This window comes from Octopus sinensis, linkage group LG30 (assembly GCF_006345805.1).
Source record: "Octopus sinensis linkage group LG30, ASM634580v1, whole genome shotgun sequence".
NCBI lineage: Eukaryota > Metazoa > Mollusca > Cephalopoda > Octopoda > Octopodidae > Octopus > Octopus sinensis.
The window spans coordinates 11,053,863-11,076,687 of NC_043026.1; the positions used below are offsets into that span (position 1 = coordinate 11,053,863).

Consider the following 22,825-nt stretch of genomic DNA (forward strand, 5'->3'; position numbering starts at 1 on the left):
GACCCCAAAAGAATGAAAAGCAAATTCGATCTTGGCGGAATTTGAACTCAAAGCCTAAAGTCGGACGAAATACCGTTAAGCATTTATACATACATGTATATATATATATACATGTATATATATATATATATATATATATATATATATGTATATATGTGTGTATATATATATATATATATATATATATATATATAAATATATATATACATATACATACATACATATATATAAATATATATATATATATACATATATATATATAAGTATATATACATACATACATATAAATATATATATACATACATACATACATATATATATAAATATATATATATACATATATATATATATATATATATATATATATATATATATATATATATATATATATATATATATATATATATATATATAGCCTCTAACAATATCAGTGACCTGGGTGTAATTGTTGATGATGATCTCAGTTGGAGTGCACACATCAACAAGAAGGTCGATATAGCTCGTAGGATGAGTTCTTGGATCTTAAGAACTTTCCGGTCCAGAGAACAAGGTATCATCATACCACTTTTCTCCTCCGTTGTACGGCCACACCTCGAATACTGCTGCCCACTGTGGTCTCCCCATACAAGACAAAACATCTCGAGGATTGAGTCACCCCAGAGGGCACTCACTAAACGAATTGAAGGCATGGCTGCTCTCGATTATTGGGATCGCCTTAAAGCCTTGAAACTCTACTCTCTCCAGCGTCGCCGTGAGCGGTATATCATTTGTACGATGTGGAGAACATACCGCCAACTTTGCTCAAACGACCTGAACATTAGCTTCAAGGTTCATCCAAGACTGGGACCACGGGCCATACGTCCCCTGCCCAATTCAAGATCACAGCATACATGTACACTACAACATAATTTCTTTTCCTCAACAGGCCCTGCCCTATTTAACATTGTCCCGAAAGATATCAAAGAGGAAAAGGATCCCATCAACTTTAAACGGAGTCTGGATAGATTCCTTCAAAGAATACCAGATAAGCCACCCATAATTCGATACAACTCACCCAACAAAACTCACTACTTGAATGGACCATAAACAAAACTTGACTTAAACAGGATTCGAATAATCCTATCAGGTGGTGCTATTAAGTTAGACAAGGCCTGGACCAATCTTTGGTCGAAACATATCTAAGTTTATATATATATACATACACACACATATATATATATATATAATTTCTTTATTTGTGAATTAAGGCTACCATTGGTTTCATGTTAAGAAGAGTGGGAAAATGTTCAAGTATCTTAACAATCTTTCAAACCGATCACATGAATAAAGGTGTTCGCCACCATTTTGGAAAACAATCTTTTATTATTTATCCACCAAATGCAGTGTTGAGCACTCATTCTGCATATACGTAAATATATATACATATATGTGTGTGTGAGTGCGCGTGTGTGTGTGTGTGTGTATGTGTGTGTGCGAATGTATAACCATGTATACTCACATGTTGTATATGTAGGTTACAGAGTTCTTGAGGCGTTGTTCCTGTCCTTTGGTTGAGACGACAATGTAGTCATTGTGTTTGGATCCAAAGTTGTACCGCAAAACAATGCGACTTTGTCTTGCTAGTTTAAAGACCATCCGAGCATTACCAATTCCAGACTTGTAACCAATCTTCCCATCAAATCCTCCTTGACGTCCACGCTTGGATTGGCCCATTCCAACTGTTGAGAATTAAAATAATAACAATTTCAGTAATAACGATAATAATCCTTTCTACTATAGGCACAAGGTCTGAAATTTGGTAGGAGGCGATGAGTCGATTATATCGACTCCACTGCTCAACTGGTGCTTATTTAACCGACAACGAAAGGATGAAAGGCAAAATCGACCGCGCTGAATTCGAATACATCGACCCCAGTGCGTAACTGGTGCTTAATTTATCGACCCCGAAAGGATGAAAGGCAAAGTCGACCTCGGCGGAATTTGAACTCAGAACATAAAGACAGACGAAATACCGCTATGCATTTCGCCCGGCGTGCTAATGATACTGCCATCGCACCACCTTAATAGTAATAATGATAATAATAATAATAATAATAATAATAATAATAATAATAATAATAATAATAATAATAATAATAATAATAATAATAATAATAATAATAAAAACAATAATAATAATAATAAGGCTGCCCAGTACTGGCTCGGAAAGATTATATCGATAACAATAAATCATATTATCTCTGGCTAATAATTATTTAAAATTATAATTTAGGGTATCTTAGAGATACCACTACGCTGGAAATAGCAGTCAAAATTTGACTCTAAAACAGCATTAAATGTTCACTGCGGTGTTAATCTGACCATATCGCACGGGGAATTTTAATGCGGGCAGTCTAAACGAGTCGTGTGCAAACGTGCATATATACGTATGTATACGTTCGTATATGTAAGTATAATCGTATGTTATATATATATATATATATATATATATATATATATATATGTGTGTGTGTGTGTGTGTGTGTGTATTTGTATTTATGTGCTATCTGAGTATATTCCACTGATGAAGGCAAAGCATTTCTTATGCAAAGCCAGAGATCCTGGATCTGAAATTATCCAGTAGTTCATTTTGTCTCTTTGTCTTCTCTCCTGGTGCTGTATGAACATTTAATGTGGTTTTAGAGTCAAATTTTGACTGCTATTTCCAGCGTGGTGATATCTCTTAGATACCCTAAATTATAATTTTAAATAATTATTACCTTTGAAAGGTTTTTATTCCCAGGCTGGCCACCTGATAAGATCGGTATTTAAATATCGATCTTATCCTTATTTATATAAATTTATATATATATATATATTTACATGTATATATACATACATATATATATGCATATATACATATATATGTGTATATATGTATATATATATATGTATATATATATACATATATCTATATGCATATATATATATATGTATATATGTGTGTATATCTTTGTATATATACATGTATGTACATGTTTATATATACGTGTATGTATATATATATGCATATATATGTATATATATATATATATATATATATATATATATATATATATATATATATATATATATATATATATATATATATATATATATATATATATATATAGTTGTATATGTATGTATATCTATCTGTCTATCTGTCTATCTATCTGTCAATATATATATATGTAACCATTGAAACTTACCATGAAATAAATGTTAAAATGTTTTGCTTACCATTCAAAAGGACAGGTTTACTGATAACAAATGGCTTCATTTTCATTTTATTCAGTTTAAGAATCAGCAAAAATCTCCCTCTTTCAGTAGCGACTAGTTGCGAATCGAAGTCCATGACGACCTTTTTCAGTGCTATGATCTTCATTTTTGGTTTAAAGTGATAGGCATAGTTTTTGTATTCCGTCGACATATTAAAATTAAGCGTGTATTCCTCTGGGCCATTTTTGAACAAGCCTGTGGCATCTAAACTCTTTTTATCGTTTCGAAGTTTCACTAGTAAAGAAAAAGAAAAAATTCAATGAAATATGCAAATATAGTTTGCACAACGTATAGCTCTGACTACTAATTTCGTAGGGGGTCAATAACAATGGATTAGACAACTATTTTCTTCTGAAGATCTTATACTGAAAGTGCTTATGTAATCGTCTGTAAAATGATGTCTGCAGAACATATTAGTGAAACACATGTAAAGTTTATATAATATATGATATTATAATAAAGTGTTTAACTAAATCTCATGTTTTATTCTGATCTGAGAGATTTATAACTACACATCTTAATACATGCATATCCTCCTTTTCATCATCATCATCATCATCATCATCATCATCATCATCATCATCATCATCATCACTAATTAAAGTTCTTTTTTCATATGGGCAAGGGTGGGAGTCTTTGGACGGAGCTGGTGAGGCTGGCGTCGGCACCAGGCTCCATTATCTGTTGTGGCAAGTCTTCTATAGCTGGATGCCCTTTCTAACTCCAACCACTTTGCAGTGTGTAACTTGGAGACTCTTACGTGACGCCAGCGCCAACAGGGTCCCCAAGTAACTAGAAAGACACAAAGGATGCTCTCAACTGGGAAGGAAGCGAGGCTTTGAACCACTTGAAGAGAAATTTGAGGTACAAAGGGCTAAGGAAAGGAGTCTTTCTGTACAGTAGATATTTGAATACTCCAGCTGAAAAAGAAAGGAAGGTGAGTTGGAGAGTAACATAAAGAGAGCATTAATGTGACATGGAGATATATAAATATGTATGTGTGTGTGTGAGTGCACGCGCGTGTTTGAGGTTGCATGGCCTAGTGGTTAGGGTGTTGCACTCATGATTTAGCGATCGTGATTTCGATTCTCAGGCCAGGTGTTGCGTTGTATTCTTGAGCAAAACAGTTAATCTCATGTTGTTCTGTGATCAATCACTTAGCATCTGACGTGTGGTATACCGTGTTCCCGTTTAGACAAACGTCGATTTGATGGAAAGAGAGTGAGCTAATATCTGGCACAAACAGCCGATCATTATATTTTTGTAGGCCGTCCGACAAAGTCGGAAGGCTCATACGCACACACATACACACACACACACACACACACACACACACATGCATACGCACACAAACACGCACACGCGCACACACAAACATCCACACATATATATATATACACGCTCTCACACACACACACACACAAACGCACACACACACACACACTCATACATGCATACGTACACACACACACACATGCACACAAATACACACACACCCATACACATCAAATATCAATGAAATAGACTCACATGATGCAACTATGGGTTTGAATTCAGAGCTGGTTGCAGTCGCTTCCATGTTCAGCAGTACATTAGGCCTGTATTCCAGCGATGACTTCAGCTCTCCACTATGTTCTGGGCCCTTTGCCATGAGGTTATTTGTCCATGTGAACCCATTTCTATTTGGACCGCTTTCAATCAGCCAGTTGTGGACAAACTTGTACTCTAAGTGTTTGTCAAGATTGAGTGTTGCTTTACTGGTTAAGTTTTTGAATTCCCCAGAGGTGTAAGCTAGCGATGAAAGGAATTTCAAAGAAAAAAAGATAAACAGCTTAAGGAAACAAAATCAGATGAAGATGATAATAATATACGGAGGACAATATGGAAGGACGAGATACAGCACGAAAAACAATTACAAAATCAAAGCAAAAACACCTGGGGTTAATATTAATCAAGGGGAAATACTACCACATTAAAGAGAATGCATAATAGAAAGTAGAGAAATATGAAATTTATAAATAGAATCCCTAATAGTGGGGGAGTCCACTTAGAGTAATTCGGGGAAAACTCCACACAAAATCCTGGATTATTCTGCCATCTGGAAGGCATGGGAAAGTTCCGTCTTATCCATTCAGCCTCATCAGTCTTGCCACTGTCAACAGCTTTTTGATAAACACACTAGAAGGCAGCACTTTCATCTCTACCTTCGCCTTCCTCTTCAAACGATATTGGAAAAAAATGATGAGGGCTTGGCCAGCTAGGTATGTACCTGTCTTCAAACCTTTCAGACGGCACCACTACACAGTCTCTTTTTCCACAGCCACTAAGTAGAGAAATATGTGCCTTCCTTCTCTGCTAAGGGAAGGCGGTGCATCGATCTTCCCTATACACTTGACAGGCAGCTGCATTCGTATTACACACCACAACAGCTGCTCCACACAATCCCACAACTCTCTAATAGACGAACACTGAATTATTGCACGCAGGACGGTCTCGTCCCCATGCAAGCATCTCGGGCAGGTTCGGCTTTTGACACTTCTATGCCTGACGAGCTTGTCTCGAACGGGAAATGCCCCTCTGTAGCACTGCCAAACCAAACACTTTTAGAAATTGTCCATGGTCTTCGACCCGAAGATCCCCTGAGTGGGGGGACTACTCAGACTGTTCTCGTCAGTGTTTACATTCAATTCTACACCCTATAGAAATCTTGGGTTGTTTTCCCGCTAACGGTTTTGGGCAGCTGGCACAACACAGTGCGCGCCAGGCAAAATTCTAGACTCCAAACGCCCAACCTTACTCTACATTTGACCCAATCCTGCAGCTCTGTGCATAAGACGAGCTGCAGAAAGACGGGTAGCATGAAAGTCGCCCACACCAGTTCACCTTTTATTTTCGTCGTCGTCTACATCATCGCAGTGATTTAGATATTTCTGTAGGTGCGACAACCTCAAGGTGTGGCGCTGCGTCATTAAAGATGACATCCCAAGACCACCGCGGTGTGGGTGTTGACGCCAGATGTATTTTCTGACCAGCGGAACCTAAGCCTTCCATAAGAATCGGAAAATTTAGTTTCAGAAGTTAATGAAAGATGTCTGTATGTGGTTTTTACTTTCGTAGAAATAGCAGCCAGATTATGCTCAAAACACAATTTAATGTTTTAAGAATGAAGAACGCTTTGGATTAAGCATTTCTAGACACACTATGTCTGAATGAAAGATGAGGTGGTCATGATCGGAACACCTTTGATTAGAATGTATGCAGGAAAAAGAATTGACATGAGACTAAATAACAACAAGGAAAGACACATTAGATAATGTAGTCCTAGATGTACAATGTCTGAATCAAAAATTAGATGGTCATGGCTGTATCTGTTTACTACTCACCCCTGAATTTCATATTCCGCCAAGGAGTTTCCGCATACAAGCGGAGTGCATCTCTTTCGTCTGAGATAAGGAATTTCCGGGGTAATTTGGATCCCTCCGTCTCAAACTTAATAGTCTTGTTTGGATACTGAAAAGGAATTGGAAAATATATCTTTGTAAGACAGCACATGTCTTAACATTTTGCCTCTCAAACTTATTTTATATCATATTTTCTTTTGCACCCATAAACTGAATTCGTTATAAATTATCTTTTAATTCTATAACTCCAAATATCTAGAAACAACGTGAAAGGCACTGGTCACGTAAAAGGCTAGTGTCACTAAAGGATGGTGCTAGTGTCACATAAAAACGCACTGCTGCTTGTCCCATGTAAAATGCACTTGTGCTTGTCCCACGTAAAAGGCATTGGTATTGGTACCATATAAAAGGCACTGGTGTTGGTTCCAGGTAAAAATCACTGGTATTGGTGTCCCACAAAAAGCACCGGTGCCATGTAAAAAGAATTGGTGCTGGTGTCACATAAAATCACTGGTGCTGGTGTCACGTAAAATGACTAAGATTTCTGGCGATTTGGTTTGCTTGAGAAGACACATCAAGCTCAGTGAATCGCGGTCATTGCCAGTGTTGGCGACACGTAAGAGGCACCCAGTACACCCTGTAATGTGGTTGGCATAAAGAAGAGCATCCAGCTAGAGAAACCAAGCCAACACGGACGGCTGGAGCCTGGTGCAGCTCCCCAGCCTCCTTCCAGTCCCGGTCAAACCGTATGACCCATGCCAGCTTAGAAAAAACAACGTTAAATGACGAGGAAGCTGTTTTTAACTGCCAAAAGGTGATTTAATATACCAATACACATAGTTTTCAGTTGTTAATTCATGTACTAGAGACCATCCCATCTTAATATCATTATCTTTTGTTAAGCTATATTCCCAATACCTTCATAATAAACAAGACAGAAATTTGTCTTTTCTTATGTTCCAAACACAATCGTAATATACTAATATATATTTGTCTTCTGTAAGGCAGCGATCTGGCAGAATTGTTAGCACGCCAAGCAAAATGATTAACGGCCTCTCGCCTGCCTTTGCGTTCTCAATTCAAACCCCTCCGAGGTCGACTTTGTCTTTCATTCTTTCGGGGTCGATAAAATACCACTTGAGCACTGGGGGTCGATATAATCGATTTGCTCCCCACCCTAAAATGCTGACCTCGTGTCAAAATTCGAAATCAATATATCTATTTGTCTTTCGTTATGTTGCAAATACCATCTTAACATACGATACCATTATCACAAACTTGCAGCGATGATGATGATGGTGAAAGCTATGTTGATGTTGGTGATGATGATGTTGATGGTAACAGTGATGAGGATGGTAATGATGTTGATGATGGTAATGATTAACCTAATCTTACGCTTCCGGTTTTTGTCAGCCTATAACCTTTCGGCACATCGACATTCTCCATATAGTAACTGTAATGGGCTGGTCCCGTGAACGGAAAGTACGGTGCATCTTTCAGCTGCGAAGCATTGCTGTATCGGATCTCCTGACAAAACTTCAGACCCAGAAGATGTTCCACACTTTTGTCAGTGCACACCTTTGACTTCTGGACGTTGTCTGTTATTAATTCAAGTTTCTTCTCTTTTTCTCCTGTCACTGTGTAGAAATCGGTCCTGAAATATTTAAAATATATAAATAAAATAAATATATAAACAGACAAATAAATGTGACCCCCCCACACACACACATGTAGGAACATGTTATGTATATATATATATATATAATCAACTAATAAGGGTGTGAAAATTGGATACTAATTTAATAGTACATCCATTTAACACCAAGTGGCTTAGTGCATAAAAACCTGGATTACAATGAATTTTATACGTAAATATAAGAGAGTAACCACTATGTGGTCGACTCTAGCACTAAAAATAGATCCGCTAGGTATCAGCCACAGAGAATTGTTTCCGATGAAAGTTAGCACGACTACTAGCGCAAACGAACAGGGCAAATAAAAATAACAAAAATGCAGATTAGTTCAGGACAATTGTTTCGCTATTAATAAATTATGTAATTTTACTCACATAACATATCTGTAGCTCTTCAGCCGAACCCGTCCAGAATACAATTTACTCAACCGCACGCTAGATTTTACCATTATGTATAAAATTCATTGTAATCCAGGTTTTTATGCACTAAGCCACTTGGTGTTAAACGGATGTACTATCAAATTAGTATCCAATTTTCTCACCCTTATTAGTTGATTGTAATTATACTACATTTAATTTTGGATGTAGTATCTGTTTCCGTGAATTTTGACGGGCTGTGGCAGAGGCATTTGAATTATAACAGAGAATGCAATCGACTGAACAACACGTGTGTTTATCGTTATGGTAAAATCTAGCGTGCGGTTGAGTAAATTGTATTCTGGACGGGTTCGGCTGAAGAGCTACAGATATGTTATGTGAGTAAAATTACATAATTTATTAATAGCGAAACAATTGTCCTGAACTAATCTGCATTTTTGTTATTTTTATTTGCCCTGTTCATTTGCGCTAGTAGTCGTGCTAACTTTCATCGGAAACAATTCTTTGTGGCTGAAACCTAGCGGATCTATTTTTAGTGCTAGAGTCGACCACATAGTGGTTATTCTCTTAAATTTATTTATATATATATATATATATATATATATATATATATATATATATATATATATATATATATATATATATATATATATATATATATATATATATATATATATATATATATATGTATAAATATTTAATTAGAAAAAAAACACCTTTTCTCAATTCAAAATGAACAATTAAATTACACCATCTAGAAAATTACATATAATATATACTAATTATATATGTTTTATTGTTTTTTTGCAATTTACTTAATCATTGATATTTTATTGTTATTTTAATTTTAATATTTCTATTATATGTAATTTTTTTCTAGATGGTGTAATTTAATTGGTCATTTTGAATTTATAAAAGGTGGGTTTTTTTTTCTAATTTTTTATATATATATATTATATTGTGTGAAATTTGATTTAGTATTTCTAAATTGAATTTTTTCCCTGTAAGTTTGGATTTATATTCCCTCTATATATATATATATATATATATATATATATATATATATATATATATATATATATATATATATATATATATATATATATATAATTTTCAAACTTGTCATGATAGGTCTTTAGACTGTTCTATCAAACGCTCGACACCAACAGACTCCTATGTGCTCATTCACTACTATTAATATTGTTCTCTTCAAATAAAACAAAAACTGCGCAGCATGCTTTAAAATCACGGGACCAAAATGAATTATTTTTCATTGAAATTAATTATTAATTTATCAGGCGGCGAGGTGGCAGAACCGTTAGCACGCCGGGCGAAATGCGTAGCCGCATTTCGTCTGCCGTTACGTTCTGAGTTCAAATTCCGCCGAGGTCGACTTTGCCTTTCATCCTTTCGGGGTCGATAAATTAAGTACCAGTTACGCACTGGGGTCGATGTAATTGACTTAATTCGTTTGTCTACCCTTGTTTGTCCCCTCTATGTTTAGCCCCTTGTGGGTAATAAAGAAACAATTAATTATTAATTTATTGTTCTCTTCCTTTGCAGAACAAGAGGACAGTATTTCTATTTCGCGTATTCGATATTATATTCAGATAATTACTCGTTCATAACTATATCTACACACACACACACACGTGTGTATGTGTGTGTGTGCATTACTGTGTCTGGGGAGAGTCATTTTGTTTTAATGCTTCAATAATTAATACACACGCCGGTTCGATTTCCACCCATTTACTCATATACCTTTTCTAAAATTTTCATTGCTTCGTTATATATACAGGGTGTCCATACAGTCTGAATACATGGGGATTAACACATACTTTAAGAAATTATTATTTCTTACATTTAATTGTTTATGTTATGATTGTATTTACTCTATGTACTCAGAATTTGTGGATACCCTGCATATATATATATATATATATATATATATATATATATATATATATATATATATATATATATATATATACATATATATCTTTTATCCTTTACTTGTTTCACCCATTAAAACTTGAATTTTTAGTCGAATGAATTAACTCAGTACTTATTTTAAAAGTCTGATACTTAGTTTATCGAAATCTTTTGTCGAAGCGCTAAGTTACGGGGACGCAAATACACCACAACCGTTTGTCAAGTGGTGATGGGGACAAATGCAGACATACAGACAATGGGCTTATTTCAGTTTTCGTCTTCCAAATCCACTCACATGGCTTTGGTCAGCCCAAGACTATAGTAGAAGACACTTGCCCAAGGTGCCACGCTGTGAAACTGAACCAGAAACCATGTGGTTCGGAAGCAAGTTTCTTACCACACAACCACTGTATGCATGCATGCTTGCATGTATGTATGCATTGTGAATGCAAATGCTTTGTGTTGGGGATGAGCTATATTGCAAAGATGGTACACAGGAAGAGTAGGAATGGAAAAATAAGCTGCATGAGAAGGTGCACAAGAAAAGGTACATCAACATCAAGGAATGTCTGAAATGGTACTTACTTTATATTCGCATATTCTATGATATCCTGTGGGAATTTTATTGTCAATTCTTTATTGTGTGATAGGAATTCCACGCCAGTGCTTGTATGGGCCATACTTACCATCTTCAGGCCCATTCTTGTGAGGTGAGCATCAACTGTCATATCTCCGCTCACTTCAATGACAGCACTGCAAATATAAAATGGAACCACACAAACAAAAAATATCATCATTGATCTATAATGAGATTAGGGTCATTGGATCAACTATTCTACCTCTTCTGATTTCATTGGATATTTGTCTAATATTAAATTTTATCTTCAAGCTATTCGTATCTCCTATTCATGTTCGTATTCACTAATACAATTTATATTCATATGTGCAAAAGTTTTAATTCCAAAATATAGCCTTTACACGGTAAAGGTTTGATGAACTCTCTTGTATACTTTTACCCATAAAGTGATTGTTAAAACTATATTAGACTAACAGTAAATACTTTCAAAATAAGGTATAACCAACATATGACTACTTTCAGGAAAGACAGTGTGAGAGTTTGAGAAGAAGTAAGGGACAAGTAAGGGAGAGGGTATGAAAGACTGAGAGAGAGAGAGAGAGAGTAAGAGAGAAAATGAGTGAGAGATTGAGAGAGAGAGAGAGAGCCAGTGAGAATAAGGAAGGGAGAAAGAGTGAAAGTAAGAGAAAAGAAAGAATGTGTGGGAGAGAGAAAGAGAGAATGATATAGAAAGAAAAGAAGAGAGCAAAAGTAAATAGACAAATATACGAGAGAAAGAACGGAGGGGTTACTGACCTAAATTTAATTGCTAAATCGAGACCGTTCTGCTTCCATTTTGTCTGATCATTATTATTGATTGCAGCAGTGGCTTTGACATTCATCTCAAGAGGGAAACCAATGGCTGTCGGATATTTCACCTGACTGTTAACGATTTGCATTGTCTTGAAGAGAGTTAAGAAGTAATGCCATCTGAAGAATAAAAACGAGCGACTGGTATCTCCATAGAAAATCTCGTTGCCGAAAAACCTCAGGTACATGGGAGACTTCCCACGTTGCTGAAAGTATAAGATGGTACATTCAAGTTATTGTACACAGTTCTAATAAGTATGCGTATTATTTGGCGATTTTTTTTCTACTGTCTTCCCTTCTCTGGATCTTTCCTTCTCCTATGTTTCCGACGAAGAGCTCCGCTCGAAACGTTACGCCCTCCTTCTTCCCTTCTTTCCTGAGCGTCCAGTAATACTATATTTGTTCCACGTCCTCGCGTTGTTGTGTTTTTTTTGTGTTTTCTTGTTTGGATTAACTTTATATATATATATATATATATATATATATATATATATATATATATAGGAGTGGGTGTATGCTAAGTAGATTGCTTAACAACCACATGCGTGGCACCTTGGGCAAGTGTCTTCTACTATAGCCCCGGGGTGACCAAAGCGTTGTGAGGGGATTTGGTAGACGGAAACTGAAAGAAGCCCGTATATATATATATATATATATATGTGTGTGTGTGTATATGTGTGTGTGTTTGTGTGTTTGCTTTTATATGTGTGTATTTATACAAGTATACGCACATACATATATATACACATACATGCACGCACTCATACCTCCTTATTTAATTAGAACCTACGAACGAGACAATGGTTTCAAATAATTATATTACTTACATAAGATTCCCTATTTGTCCAGCGATGGGATGACCACATGCGTTCCATCTGCCGCTCAAAATCTTCCATACGTCCACCGACTTCAAGAATGTTGATGGCATGTCCAAAGAGGTCAAGAGTCAAATTGAGATTGGCCGAACGCGGGATAAAAGATTTGGGGGAAAAGATGACGTTACTGTCCAATTTAGCTCCGGCATTCATGTCTTTGGAAAAGAACGATCCTTCGTAGTTGCGGGAGAACTTGCGTTTGTCAAGATTAAACTTTTTAGAAAAATCTTCTGATACGAGGAATAATCGGATGTGCTGCAAATGCGGGTCAGAAGTTTGTTGCATGTTTTTTAAATGTGACCAAATGAACGATCCAACTTGGTTCGAATTCTCTCTTTCCAGCATTTCATGTATATGAATGAGGAGCATTCGGCTTGGACATTTCATGAGGCCAAGATAAGCGTTGATACGGAGTTCAGAGTCTTCCTCAGTGTTGACAAAGACTTCCATCAGGGCAGAGCGCTGAAAGATAAGGAGAGAAATGAGGACGAATTAGGAATTCATGTTTAACAGAGAAAACCCCAGCTGAGCTAATTAATAGCAGGCAAGGTCACATTCGCCCTAATAAGGGATAGGGGTCAGCAAGGGACAATAAAGTGAGAATTTGCTCTGATTCGGTTGTTTATTTGCTCTTTAAACTATAGTCACAGCAGTGAGTATATGCGAACAGCCATGCAAGACAGCAGTGGAATAAGGGCTGTGACCACAGAGGACATGCGTAGGCTTGAAAGATATGAAGCTAACATGTTTCGCTGGATGCGCAATGTCAGTGTGCATATATGACAGAGTGTAAGCATCTTGAGGCAAAAGCTGAGCATAAGAGGCATCAGATTCGCTAATATGGTCATGCGATGCACATAGACGAGGATAGCGGCATAAAAAGTGCCGATCTCTAACTGTGGAAGGATCCTGTGCAAGACGTAGACTCAGGAAGACATGAGACGAAGTAGTGAAGTATGATCTTCGAACGTTGGGCCACACGGAGGCAGTGACACGTGACTAGGACATTTGGCGATGTGCCGTGCTTGAGAGGACTCGTCAAGCCAAGTGAAACGGTAGTTCTGGCCGATGCCAGTGCCACGTAAAAGCATCTGTACCGGTGGAACGTAAAAAGCACCTATTACACTCTCGTTTGTTGAGTAAGACGTTTGTTGTTACAAAGACGTTTGTTGTGTAAGACCCGAACAATGCGAGGAGTTACAAGGAAAACTACAAAAGGAATAAGAAACAACGTCGAATTGCAGTTATACCTTGTTTTTCTATATTTCGGGGTCAAGATTCCTTGTGCAGGACATTTGGAAAAAGTTGTGTTTAGGGAAGGACGAAGGTGACATTCACTAACTGGTATTGCTTGAGAAGCCAATCAGCTTCGTGTAGTTCCTTCCTGTTGTTCATGACTGGTCTCTTTTTGCTTTTAAGGAGGACTTTGATGATTCTGAGGGTGCCCTTGCTACGTTGGCTGCCTTGATGGAAACTTCGAAATTCTGGGCTTGACACATCCTAACCTGTTTCTTTATTGAAGTGTCCATATGCCGGTACCCCTTTATTCTACTCTGTAGTTTTCTAGTGGTGCTCCCTTTATAGGATGCTCCACATTTACTGCAGACTACTTCGTATACTACCTAAGCCCTCGAGCATGTTTAGAATTCGTTGTTGGGGCAGTGGTGCCATACGTACATCTATAAACACCAAACCCAAAAGCAAATAATAAAATCAATTTTTAAAAAATTGTTTTGTTAGACTCACTCTTGCATCACAAGGTATACGACGGAAGGCATCGATGGCTGACACTCTAACTTCTATTGGAAATCTGGTTGTTGTCACACATTTGGACAATGTGCGTTCAGCCTTACTTGAAAAACCAATATTACCAAGAGACCGAAGAGCCTGGATTACATGCGGATTAGCATCTTTGTCACAATCGCCAACAAACGACATGTATTTCTGGATAAGAGCACCAATTTCGAAATCTTCAGCACATTTTGGATTCTTGTTACAATAGCTGGCAGCCATAGAGGAAATGGACAGCATGACGTTGTGAGAGATATTCTTGTTATCCAAGAGGGGCTGCGAAATATGAACAGTAGACAATACATGAATTCTGTGAAATGTGAAGTGTAGAAAATACATTAATAGTATGAAATGGGAAATGCTCAAAGTTAGGTGAATACTCTTAAATGTGAAATGTAGAAAGTACATGCATACTTTGAGATGTGAAAAGTAAATAAAGCCCATTAGGGTAAAGAACATGCCTCAGATAGACATAATTACAGGTCAGGAAAATTAGGGATAGCATGATAGTCCAATTAATTAGAAACAGAATCAAACGAAATGAAATGCAGTTTGGTTGTGTGCCGGGGAGAATTACTTCTGATGCTACCTTCGTAGTCACCTATACTCATCCAAACTGATATTCACCCCTGACCACACTTCTGCCTGTGTTCACCATTCATTGCATTCATCTCTGCCCCCTTCTCTATCCATCTGCCACACCCCTTTCACACACTTCTGATCTTACCTACTCATTCACCCTGCCCAGTCCTCTCGATTATTCCCCCTATTTTGATGGTATGCCCTGACACCTCAACACCATCTCCCTCTCTTTCTTTCCCAAGAGGAGGAGGCATGTATATCTCCTACTGCAAGACCTATTCCTTTTAGCCTATTATCTCGTGGCATAAAGCCAACTCCCTCAATGCTACTCACTGGAGGGGGGGGGGCTTTTCTTGAATGTTACTTGGCAACCTCACTAATGTTGGTGTCACAAAAAATCTCTCAGAAAATTCTGTCAATTGGTTGGAGTTAGGAAATGGCATCCAGCTGTAGTAATCATGCCAAAGTAGACACTTGGAGATTGGCAGCGCCCTCTGGCTTGGCAGAGTCCTGTAAAACCGTCCAACCCATGCTAGCATGGAAAACAGATGTTGAATGATGATGGCGATGATGACAATGATGAAATACTTACGGTGACTGCTTGGACCATTTCCTTCGATGGGTTCTGGGTGACCGAGAGGACTGCTAGAAACATAACCATGTCTTCGTCTTCGAATTGATTCATTGAAGTCAGATATTGGAACATCTTCACGGATTCCACGTTTCCTAACATTGGTAGAGAGTCACGGAAATATCTCCTGCAACAGAGGTAATAATCGTACGGAATGATGACACAAGGCGTGGATGTCTATGTGGTGTATCAGAATTGCTAGAAATAACTGCCAAATTTTACATAAACTTAAAACAATGAAGGTTATATCGAACAATGTAGTCTTTGTGGCACTATGTCTGAATAAAAGACTGGACGGTCATGATTAGAACACCTTTAATCATGGGTATGCTGGGATGGGGACTTACCTGGGGTTAAACAACAACAACAATAATGCACATATTTGATAATGTAGTCCTAGATACACTATATCCGAATAAAAGATGAGACGATCTAGAACACATTGGATTATAGGTCTTCTAGATCCGGTCTGACCAGGGGCTAAACAACATCAATGTTACTGATCTTACAGAAGTAGCATAGATCATGTCAAGTGACCATCCCGCCAGTACAAAAGCAAAACAGAAAAGGGGGAAATGACTCACCTGATCTAGGAATTGAACCTGCAACCTTATGACCTTGATCCCACCAACCTAACCATTAGGCCACACAACTTCACACTCTTTGTAGTCACAAAATATTAGGGATGCCAAAAAGTAATGTTGCATTTCATTACTTTTCCCAATCTGCTTGAGATGATTTTTCTCAGTGGGTCAAGGCTTACTTAGCCTCTGGGATAACTCTCCAATACTTTGACTGTCGGACCAATTGCTTGAAAATGCGACATTACTTTTTGGTAGCCCTGAACATAAATAAAGAAAATACTAACTTGGTGCGGTCTGAATTTTTCCGGCAGAAACCTTCTTTTGAAATGTCACTGTAAATTCTGCGAAGAGTCGCATAATCAACACTTTTCATGAGGTCGATCAAGTTGTTGAGCATTTTCGGCAGTTCGGGCCTTATGTCTTCACTCATTTTGTCGCAGAGTTCCTCAAAGACACTCAGAATCTCTTGTGTGGGGAGTTGGTCTGAATACATCGTCTCTTTGTGGTCGAACAGTAAATCACTTCTGTGGCTGAACCGTTCTGAATTGAAAACCAATTGAAAGACATTTATAATAACGAAGTAGTATCAAGGAGTAATTTCTAGATGCCTGGTAATACAGAAGATGGGGAGTTGTGTGGTCAATGGCAGTGGTCCCAAACCTGTTTTGCACCGTGCTTTCATGCAAGACAATTTCCCTACAGACCAAGGGACCACACGCGTAACAAAACAGAATAAAGGCCATCATTATACAATAGAATTACTACATATATAATACATATGTAATGCATATGTAATAGTTTCAAATTTTGGAATAGAACCAGAAGTTTTTGAGGGAAGAAAGAAGTCGATTACATCGACCACAGTACTTGACTGGTACTTGATTTAACAACCTCGAAAGGATGAAGCGTAAAACCGATCTTAGCAGAATTTGAACTCAGGACGTGGAGATGAACGAAATATAGCAAAGCATTTTGTCTAATGAGCTAATAATTATACATACATACATACATACATACATACATACATACATACATACATACATACATACATACATACATATATACATACATACATATATACATATATACATATATATATATATATATATATATATATATATATATATATATAATATATATATATATATATATATATAGTAATAATAATAATAATAACAAAGGCTAAAATTAATTAATTAAGAAGTAATCAATAATTTCACCAAGTAGAATTCGGCATGGAAAAAGGACCATTTCGTGGTAAACTTAAGTAATACTTAATAAATAGGGTTCAGCAAAGATTTGCTTTACCACATACCGAAGTTTAGAAATAGCAGCCAAAAAACGTTAGCTATTTCTTCTACTTTAAAAAGGGACTCCCAGAAAAACCAAAATACTTGAAAAACAATCACACAGGCAGAGGAAAAAACGTTTTTTGGCTGCTATTTCTAAACTTCGGTATGTGGTAAAGCAGATCTTTATATATATATATATATATATATATAATATATCCTTCCTCATGAGATTGTATCATTGCTGACCATAATTTATTCTGGAGTGCACCCGTTGAAACATATGTAGACGAGATGTAAATGGTTTAACAACTTTCCGAATGTCCGTCTCCTTATTCTACTAAATACGATTTACTATTCTCTTTCTCTTTTCTCTTTTTACTTGTTTCAGTCATTTGACTGCGGCCATGCTGGAGCACCGCCTTTAGTCGAGCAAATCGACCCCGGGACTTATTCTTTGTAAGCCGAGTACTTATTCTATCGGATTCTTTTGCCGAACCGCTAAGTGACAGGGACGTAAACACACCAGCATCGGTTGTCAAGCAATGCTAGGGGAACAAACACAGACACACAAACATATTCACACACACTTATATATATATACATATATACGACAGGCTTCTTTCAGTTTCCGTCTACCAAATCCACTCACAAGGCATTGGTCGGCCCGGGGCTATAGCAGAAGACACTTGCCCAAGGTGCCACGCAGTGGGACTGAACCTGGAGCCATGTGGTTGGTTAGCAAGCTACTTACCACACAGTCACTCCTGCGCCTATCCCGGAAATAAATCCTGGGACACTAGCAACATTTAACTACCTGGTAATTATTCCCTTGAAATTTTCCTCTCTCTCTCTCTCTCTCTTCTCTCTCGCTCTCTCTCTCTCTCTCTCTCTTCGCAACGTGAAATATAAAAAGTGAAATGGGGACACATGAATAATGAAAAGCAGAACTGGAAATATAAGATGGTGAACACAGGCAGAAGTGTGGTCAGGGGTGAATATCAGTTTGGATGAGTATAGGTGACTACGAAGGTAGCATCAGAAGTAATTCTCCCCGGCACACAACCAAACTGCATTTCATTTCGTTTGATTCTGTTTCTAATTAATTGGACTATCATGCTATCCCTAATTTTCCTGACCTGTAATTATGTCTATCTGAGGCATGTTCTTTACCCTAATGGGCTTTATTTACTTTTCACATCTCAAAGTATGCATGTACTTTCTACATTTCACATTTGAGAGTATTCACCTTTTAGCGTATTCACCATTTAGCGTTCAAACATGCCCTATCATCCCCAAAATTCTACCTGTTTTATCTTCAAATTGCTCAGATTTGGCCTTTCACACCTACCCTACACTGTCGCTTAAAAAGAAACGATTATTCTTTACCCTAATGGGCTTTATTTACTTTTCACATCTTAAAGTATGTATGTACTTTCTACATTTCACATTTAAGAGTATTCACCTTTTAGCGTTCAAACATGCCCTATCATCCCCAAAATTCTACCTGTTTTATCTTCAAATTGCTCAGATTGGCCTTCACACCTACCCTACACTGTCACTAAAAAGAAACGATATTCTTTACCCTAATGGGCTTTATTTACTTTCACATCTAAAGTATTATGTACTTTCTACATTTCACATTTAAGAGTATTCACTTTTAGCGTTCAACATGCCCTATCATCCCCAAAATTCTACCTTTTTTTATCTTCAAATTGCTCAATTTGGCCTTTCACACCTACCCTACACTGTCGCTTAAAAAGAAACGATTACGCCATCGAAACGTCAAAACTGTGAAACAATGCATTATTAATTTTTAAAGAACATGAATACACAAATGAATAATGGTAAAGAGTTTAAATGTAAAATTTGCGGCGAATCGTACCAGCTACCTATTTTGTTAGCTCATAAAGCTACAACTACTACTACTACTACTACTACTACTACTACTACTACTACTACTACTACTACTGCTACTACTGCTGCTGCTACTACTACTACTACTGCTGCTGCTACTACTACTACTACTACTACTACTATAACTACTACTACTACTATAACTACTACTACTACTACTACTACTACTACTACTACAACTATACTACTACTGCTGCTGCTGCTGCTGCTGCTACTACTGCTGCTGCTACTACTACTGCTACTACTACTACTACTACTATAACTACTACTACTACTTCTACTACTACTACTATAACTACTACTACTACTACTACTGCTGCTGCTACTACTACTACTATACTACTACTACTACTACTACTGCTGCTGCTACTACTACTACTATAACTACTACTACTACTACTACTACTACTACTACTACTACTACTACTACTACTACCAGTATAACTGGTGAATGTGCGATCATGAGAATATCCCGATTGCTCCAAGGAAGCCTCACCTGTCTGTCGATAATTTGACGAACTCTTTTCTCTAAAAGTCACTTCTTCTGCGTCTGTTCTGTCATGGCACCGCTCTTGCCATTCGAGAATGGCCTGAATATATTTTCCTCAGTACATTCGCTCTTGGTCAGAATATTGTCTTGCGCGTCCAGTGTCTGGACGCAATTGTGGTAGCTCTTCATCAGAGGCATGGATCGTACTTTCTGTAATTAAATGTGCATTGAGTTAATTAATTAAGGTGTTAAACATGTGACATTAGTAAATCCGTTATAGAAATGCTCCATTGATAGTAATGCACATGTCATTAGCATATTAACATGCAATAAATGTATCACGTGCAACAACTTAACATCTTATTAACATACCATTAACATAACATTAACATAACATTGACCGCTCAAATGTGACTGTGACAAATTTCAGATGAGGACATTTTGGGATTAAGATTATCATTTTGGGATTAGCTTATCCTTATTTCATTAACATCATTAGCATCTCATTAACATACAAGTAACTTATTAACATATCATTAGCGTGTCATTAAGATAACATCAGCATTTCATTGGCATATAGTTAAAATTCCATTAACTTGTCATTAATATAATATTAACAACTCATTAACATTAATTAACATTAACATATTGTCATATAATCAGCATCTCATTCGCATATCTTATGACTATGACGGATTACTGCTAAGATAATTCCAAGGATACAAAGCATTTCATTAGCATATCATTAGCACCGCATTAGCATGTTGTTAGCATATTATCATTGTCATTCAGAAATCATGAGACCATAACAAATCACAGATGGGAAACATTCATTAACATAGATATGAATCTAAATTGCACATTTGCACATCATCATTAGCATCATTAACGTATCATTAACAATATGTATGTATATATATATATACATATATATATATATATATATAATATAGATATATATATATATCATATATATAGATATATATATATATATATAAATATATATATATATATATAATGATATTAGGGAGCAAATCCAAACTTACTGGGAAAAATTAGATTTAGGATTAAATAAAATTTCACAGTATATAAATTAAGGTTAGAGATAAACCACTATTAGGCAAATCAAACATATATATTTATATATTTTGTATTTATATTAATTTATATTTATTTTTTTTTGTTTGGTTTATGTCTTTCACTGTTTGTTGCCTAATAGTAGTTTTATATAAATATATATTATATAATATAGATATTATATATATATATACATACATATAAATATTAGACATATATATATATATAGATATATATATATATATATATATATTATATATATACATATATATAAATATATATATGTATATATATAATATATATATATATATATATATATATATAAATAACTGTGTATGTATTATATATATGTATATTTATCAAAAAACAGTTAATAAATACTCACAGAGTGGACATTGTATTTGACTGAATTCATGGCAATGCGGTAGTACTCTCGGTCACTGCAACTGAGGAGGTCTTTGCTCTTATGGATGGTCTTAGCACCCCTGTAAATGTCCTGCACCTTGTACTCGGTCAAACACTTGCCCACAACATCGGTCTGAAATTGGAGGAGAAAAAAAACATTGTAAGTAATGTTAATGATGGAGGAGGTGGGGGAAAAATTAACAAAAGCACAAACAATGGTAACAACGACAGCAATAGTCCCATAAAGCACATGCCCACCACCCCCAACAGATATATTTCAACGCATAGTTTGATAATATCGTGGCACACAACCTCTGTTATGTTGACATCTCTGTCCAGATCGTCCATGTGTTTTGGAAAGCTGACAAATACCACGTTGATTTAAGGACCCATGTTGGTTCCTCTGACATCGACAAACTTCTTCGATCTTGCCGTCCTGGAACGAGAACCTCAATCCTTGCTTCATGAGGGCGTCGCTGAACTGTTGAACTTCAGGAGCATAGTCCATGTTGGTGACCGGACATTATTGAGCTGTTGGATAAAAATTGAAAATTGATAAGAAAGAAACCATATATAAGTATAGACTCAGGCATGGTTGTGTAGTTAAGAAGATCGTTTTCAATAATAATGACATGGTTTTGGGTTCGTCCCACTGTACAACACCTTGGGCAAGTGTATTTACTCTATGTATAGTATATGGTTGGGTGTGTGTATATATATATATATATATATATATATATATACTATATATATATATATATATATATATATATATATATATATATATATCATAATACATATATATATTGTGTGTGTGTAATAGAAATATGTTACAAAAAGTAAATAGAAATAAACACATGATAATGTAAGGGGAAAGTAAGAAAATAAACGAAAATGCACATTGTAAATAAAAAAGTAAAGGGTTTTTATGAAAAGTAAACGAAATATATATACAATTATATGAACTCTGGTAGGAATAAAAGTAATAAAGTCATTATTGTGATTGTTAAAGAGATTCAAGCATACCGTTTCGTAAATTCAATCATTGCTTTGT

At 36.3% G+C, this 22,825-nt stretch overlaps 2 protein-coding genes across 2 annotated transcripts in view; both read right to left on the bottom strand.

Annotated features, from left to right (window-relative positions):
- LOC115226286 overlaps positions 1 to 20,331 on the bottom strand; it is a 46,729-nt gene extending 26,398 nt beyond the window's left edge. Inside the window, exons 1-12 of the mRNA XM_029797274.1 lie at positions 20,296 to 20,331; positions 16,878 to 17,133; positions 15,971 to 16,136; positions 14,752 to 15,072; positions 12,958 to 13,467; positions 12,077 to 12,336; positions 11,290 to 11,457; positions 8,097 to 8,355; positions 6,684 to 6,810; positions 4,831 to 5,091; positions 3,262 to 3,534; positions 1,499 to 1,718 (exon numbers count right to left, since the gene is read on the bottom strand). Coding sequence (XP_029653134.1) covers positions 1,499 to 1,718; positions 3,262 to 3,534; positions 4,831 to 5,091; positions 6,684 to 6,810; positions 8,097 to 8,355; positions 11,290 to 11,457; positions 12,077 to 12,336; positions 12,958 to 13,467; positions 14,752 to 15,072; positions 15,971 to 16,136; positions 16,878 to 17,086 — 2,774 coding nt within the window. The 5' untranslated portion in view covers positions 17,087 to 17,133; positions 20,296 to 20,331. The remainder of the gene's footprint in view (positions 1 to 1,498; positions 1,719 to 3,261; positions 3,535 to 4,830; positions 5,092 to 6,683; positions 6,811 to 8,096; positions 8,356 to 11,289; positions 11,458 to 12,076; positions 12,337 to 12,957; positions 13,468 to 14,751; positions 15,073 to 15,970; positions 16,137 to 16,877; positions 17,134 to 20,295) is intronic.
- A 3-nt stretch (positions 20,332 to 20,334) lies between these two features.
- Positions 20,335 to 22,137, bottom strand: LOC115226287. The gene is made up of 3 exons (XM_029797275.2): positions 22,084 to 22,137; positions 21,752 to 21,904; positions 20,335 to 20,499 (listed from the first exon to the last, which is right to left on the bottom strand). The coding sequence occupies exons 1-3, from the start codon at positions 22,117 to 22,119 to the stop codon at positions 20,335 to 20,337; spliced, it is 354 nt and encodes a 117-aa protein (XP_029653135.1). The 5' UTR covers positions 22,120 to 22,137.
- Positions 22,138 to 22,825: the final 688 nt, after the last annotated feature.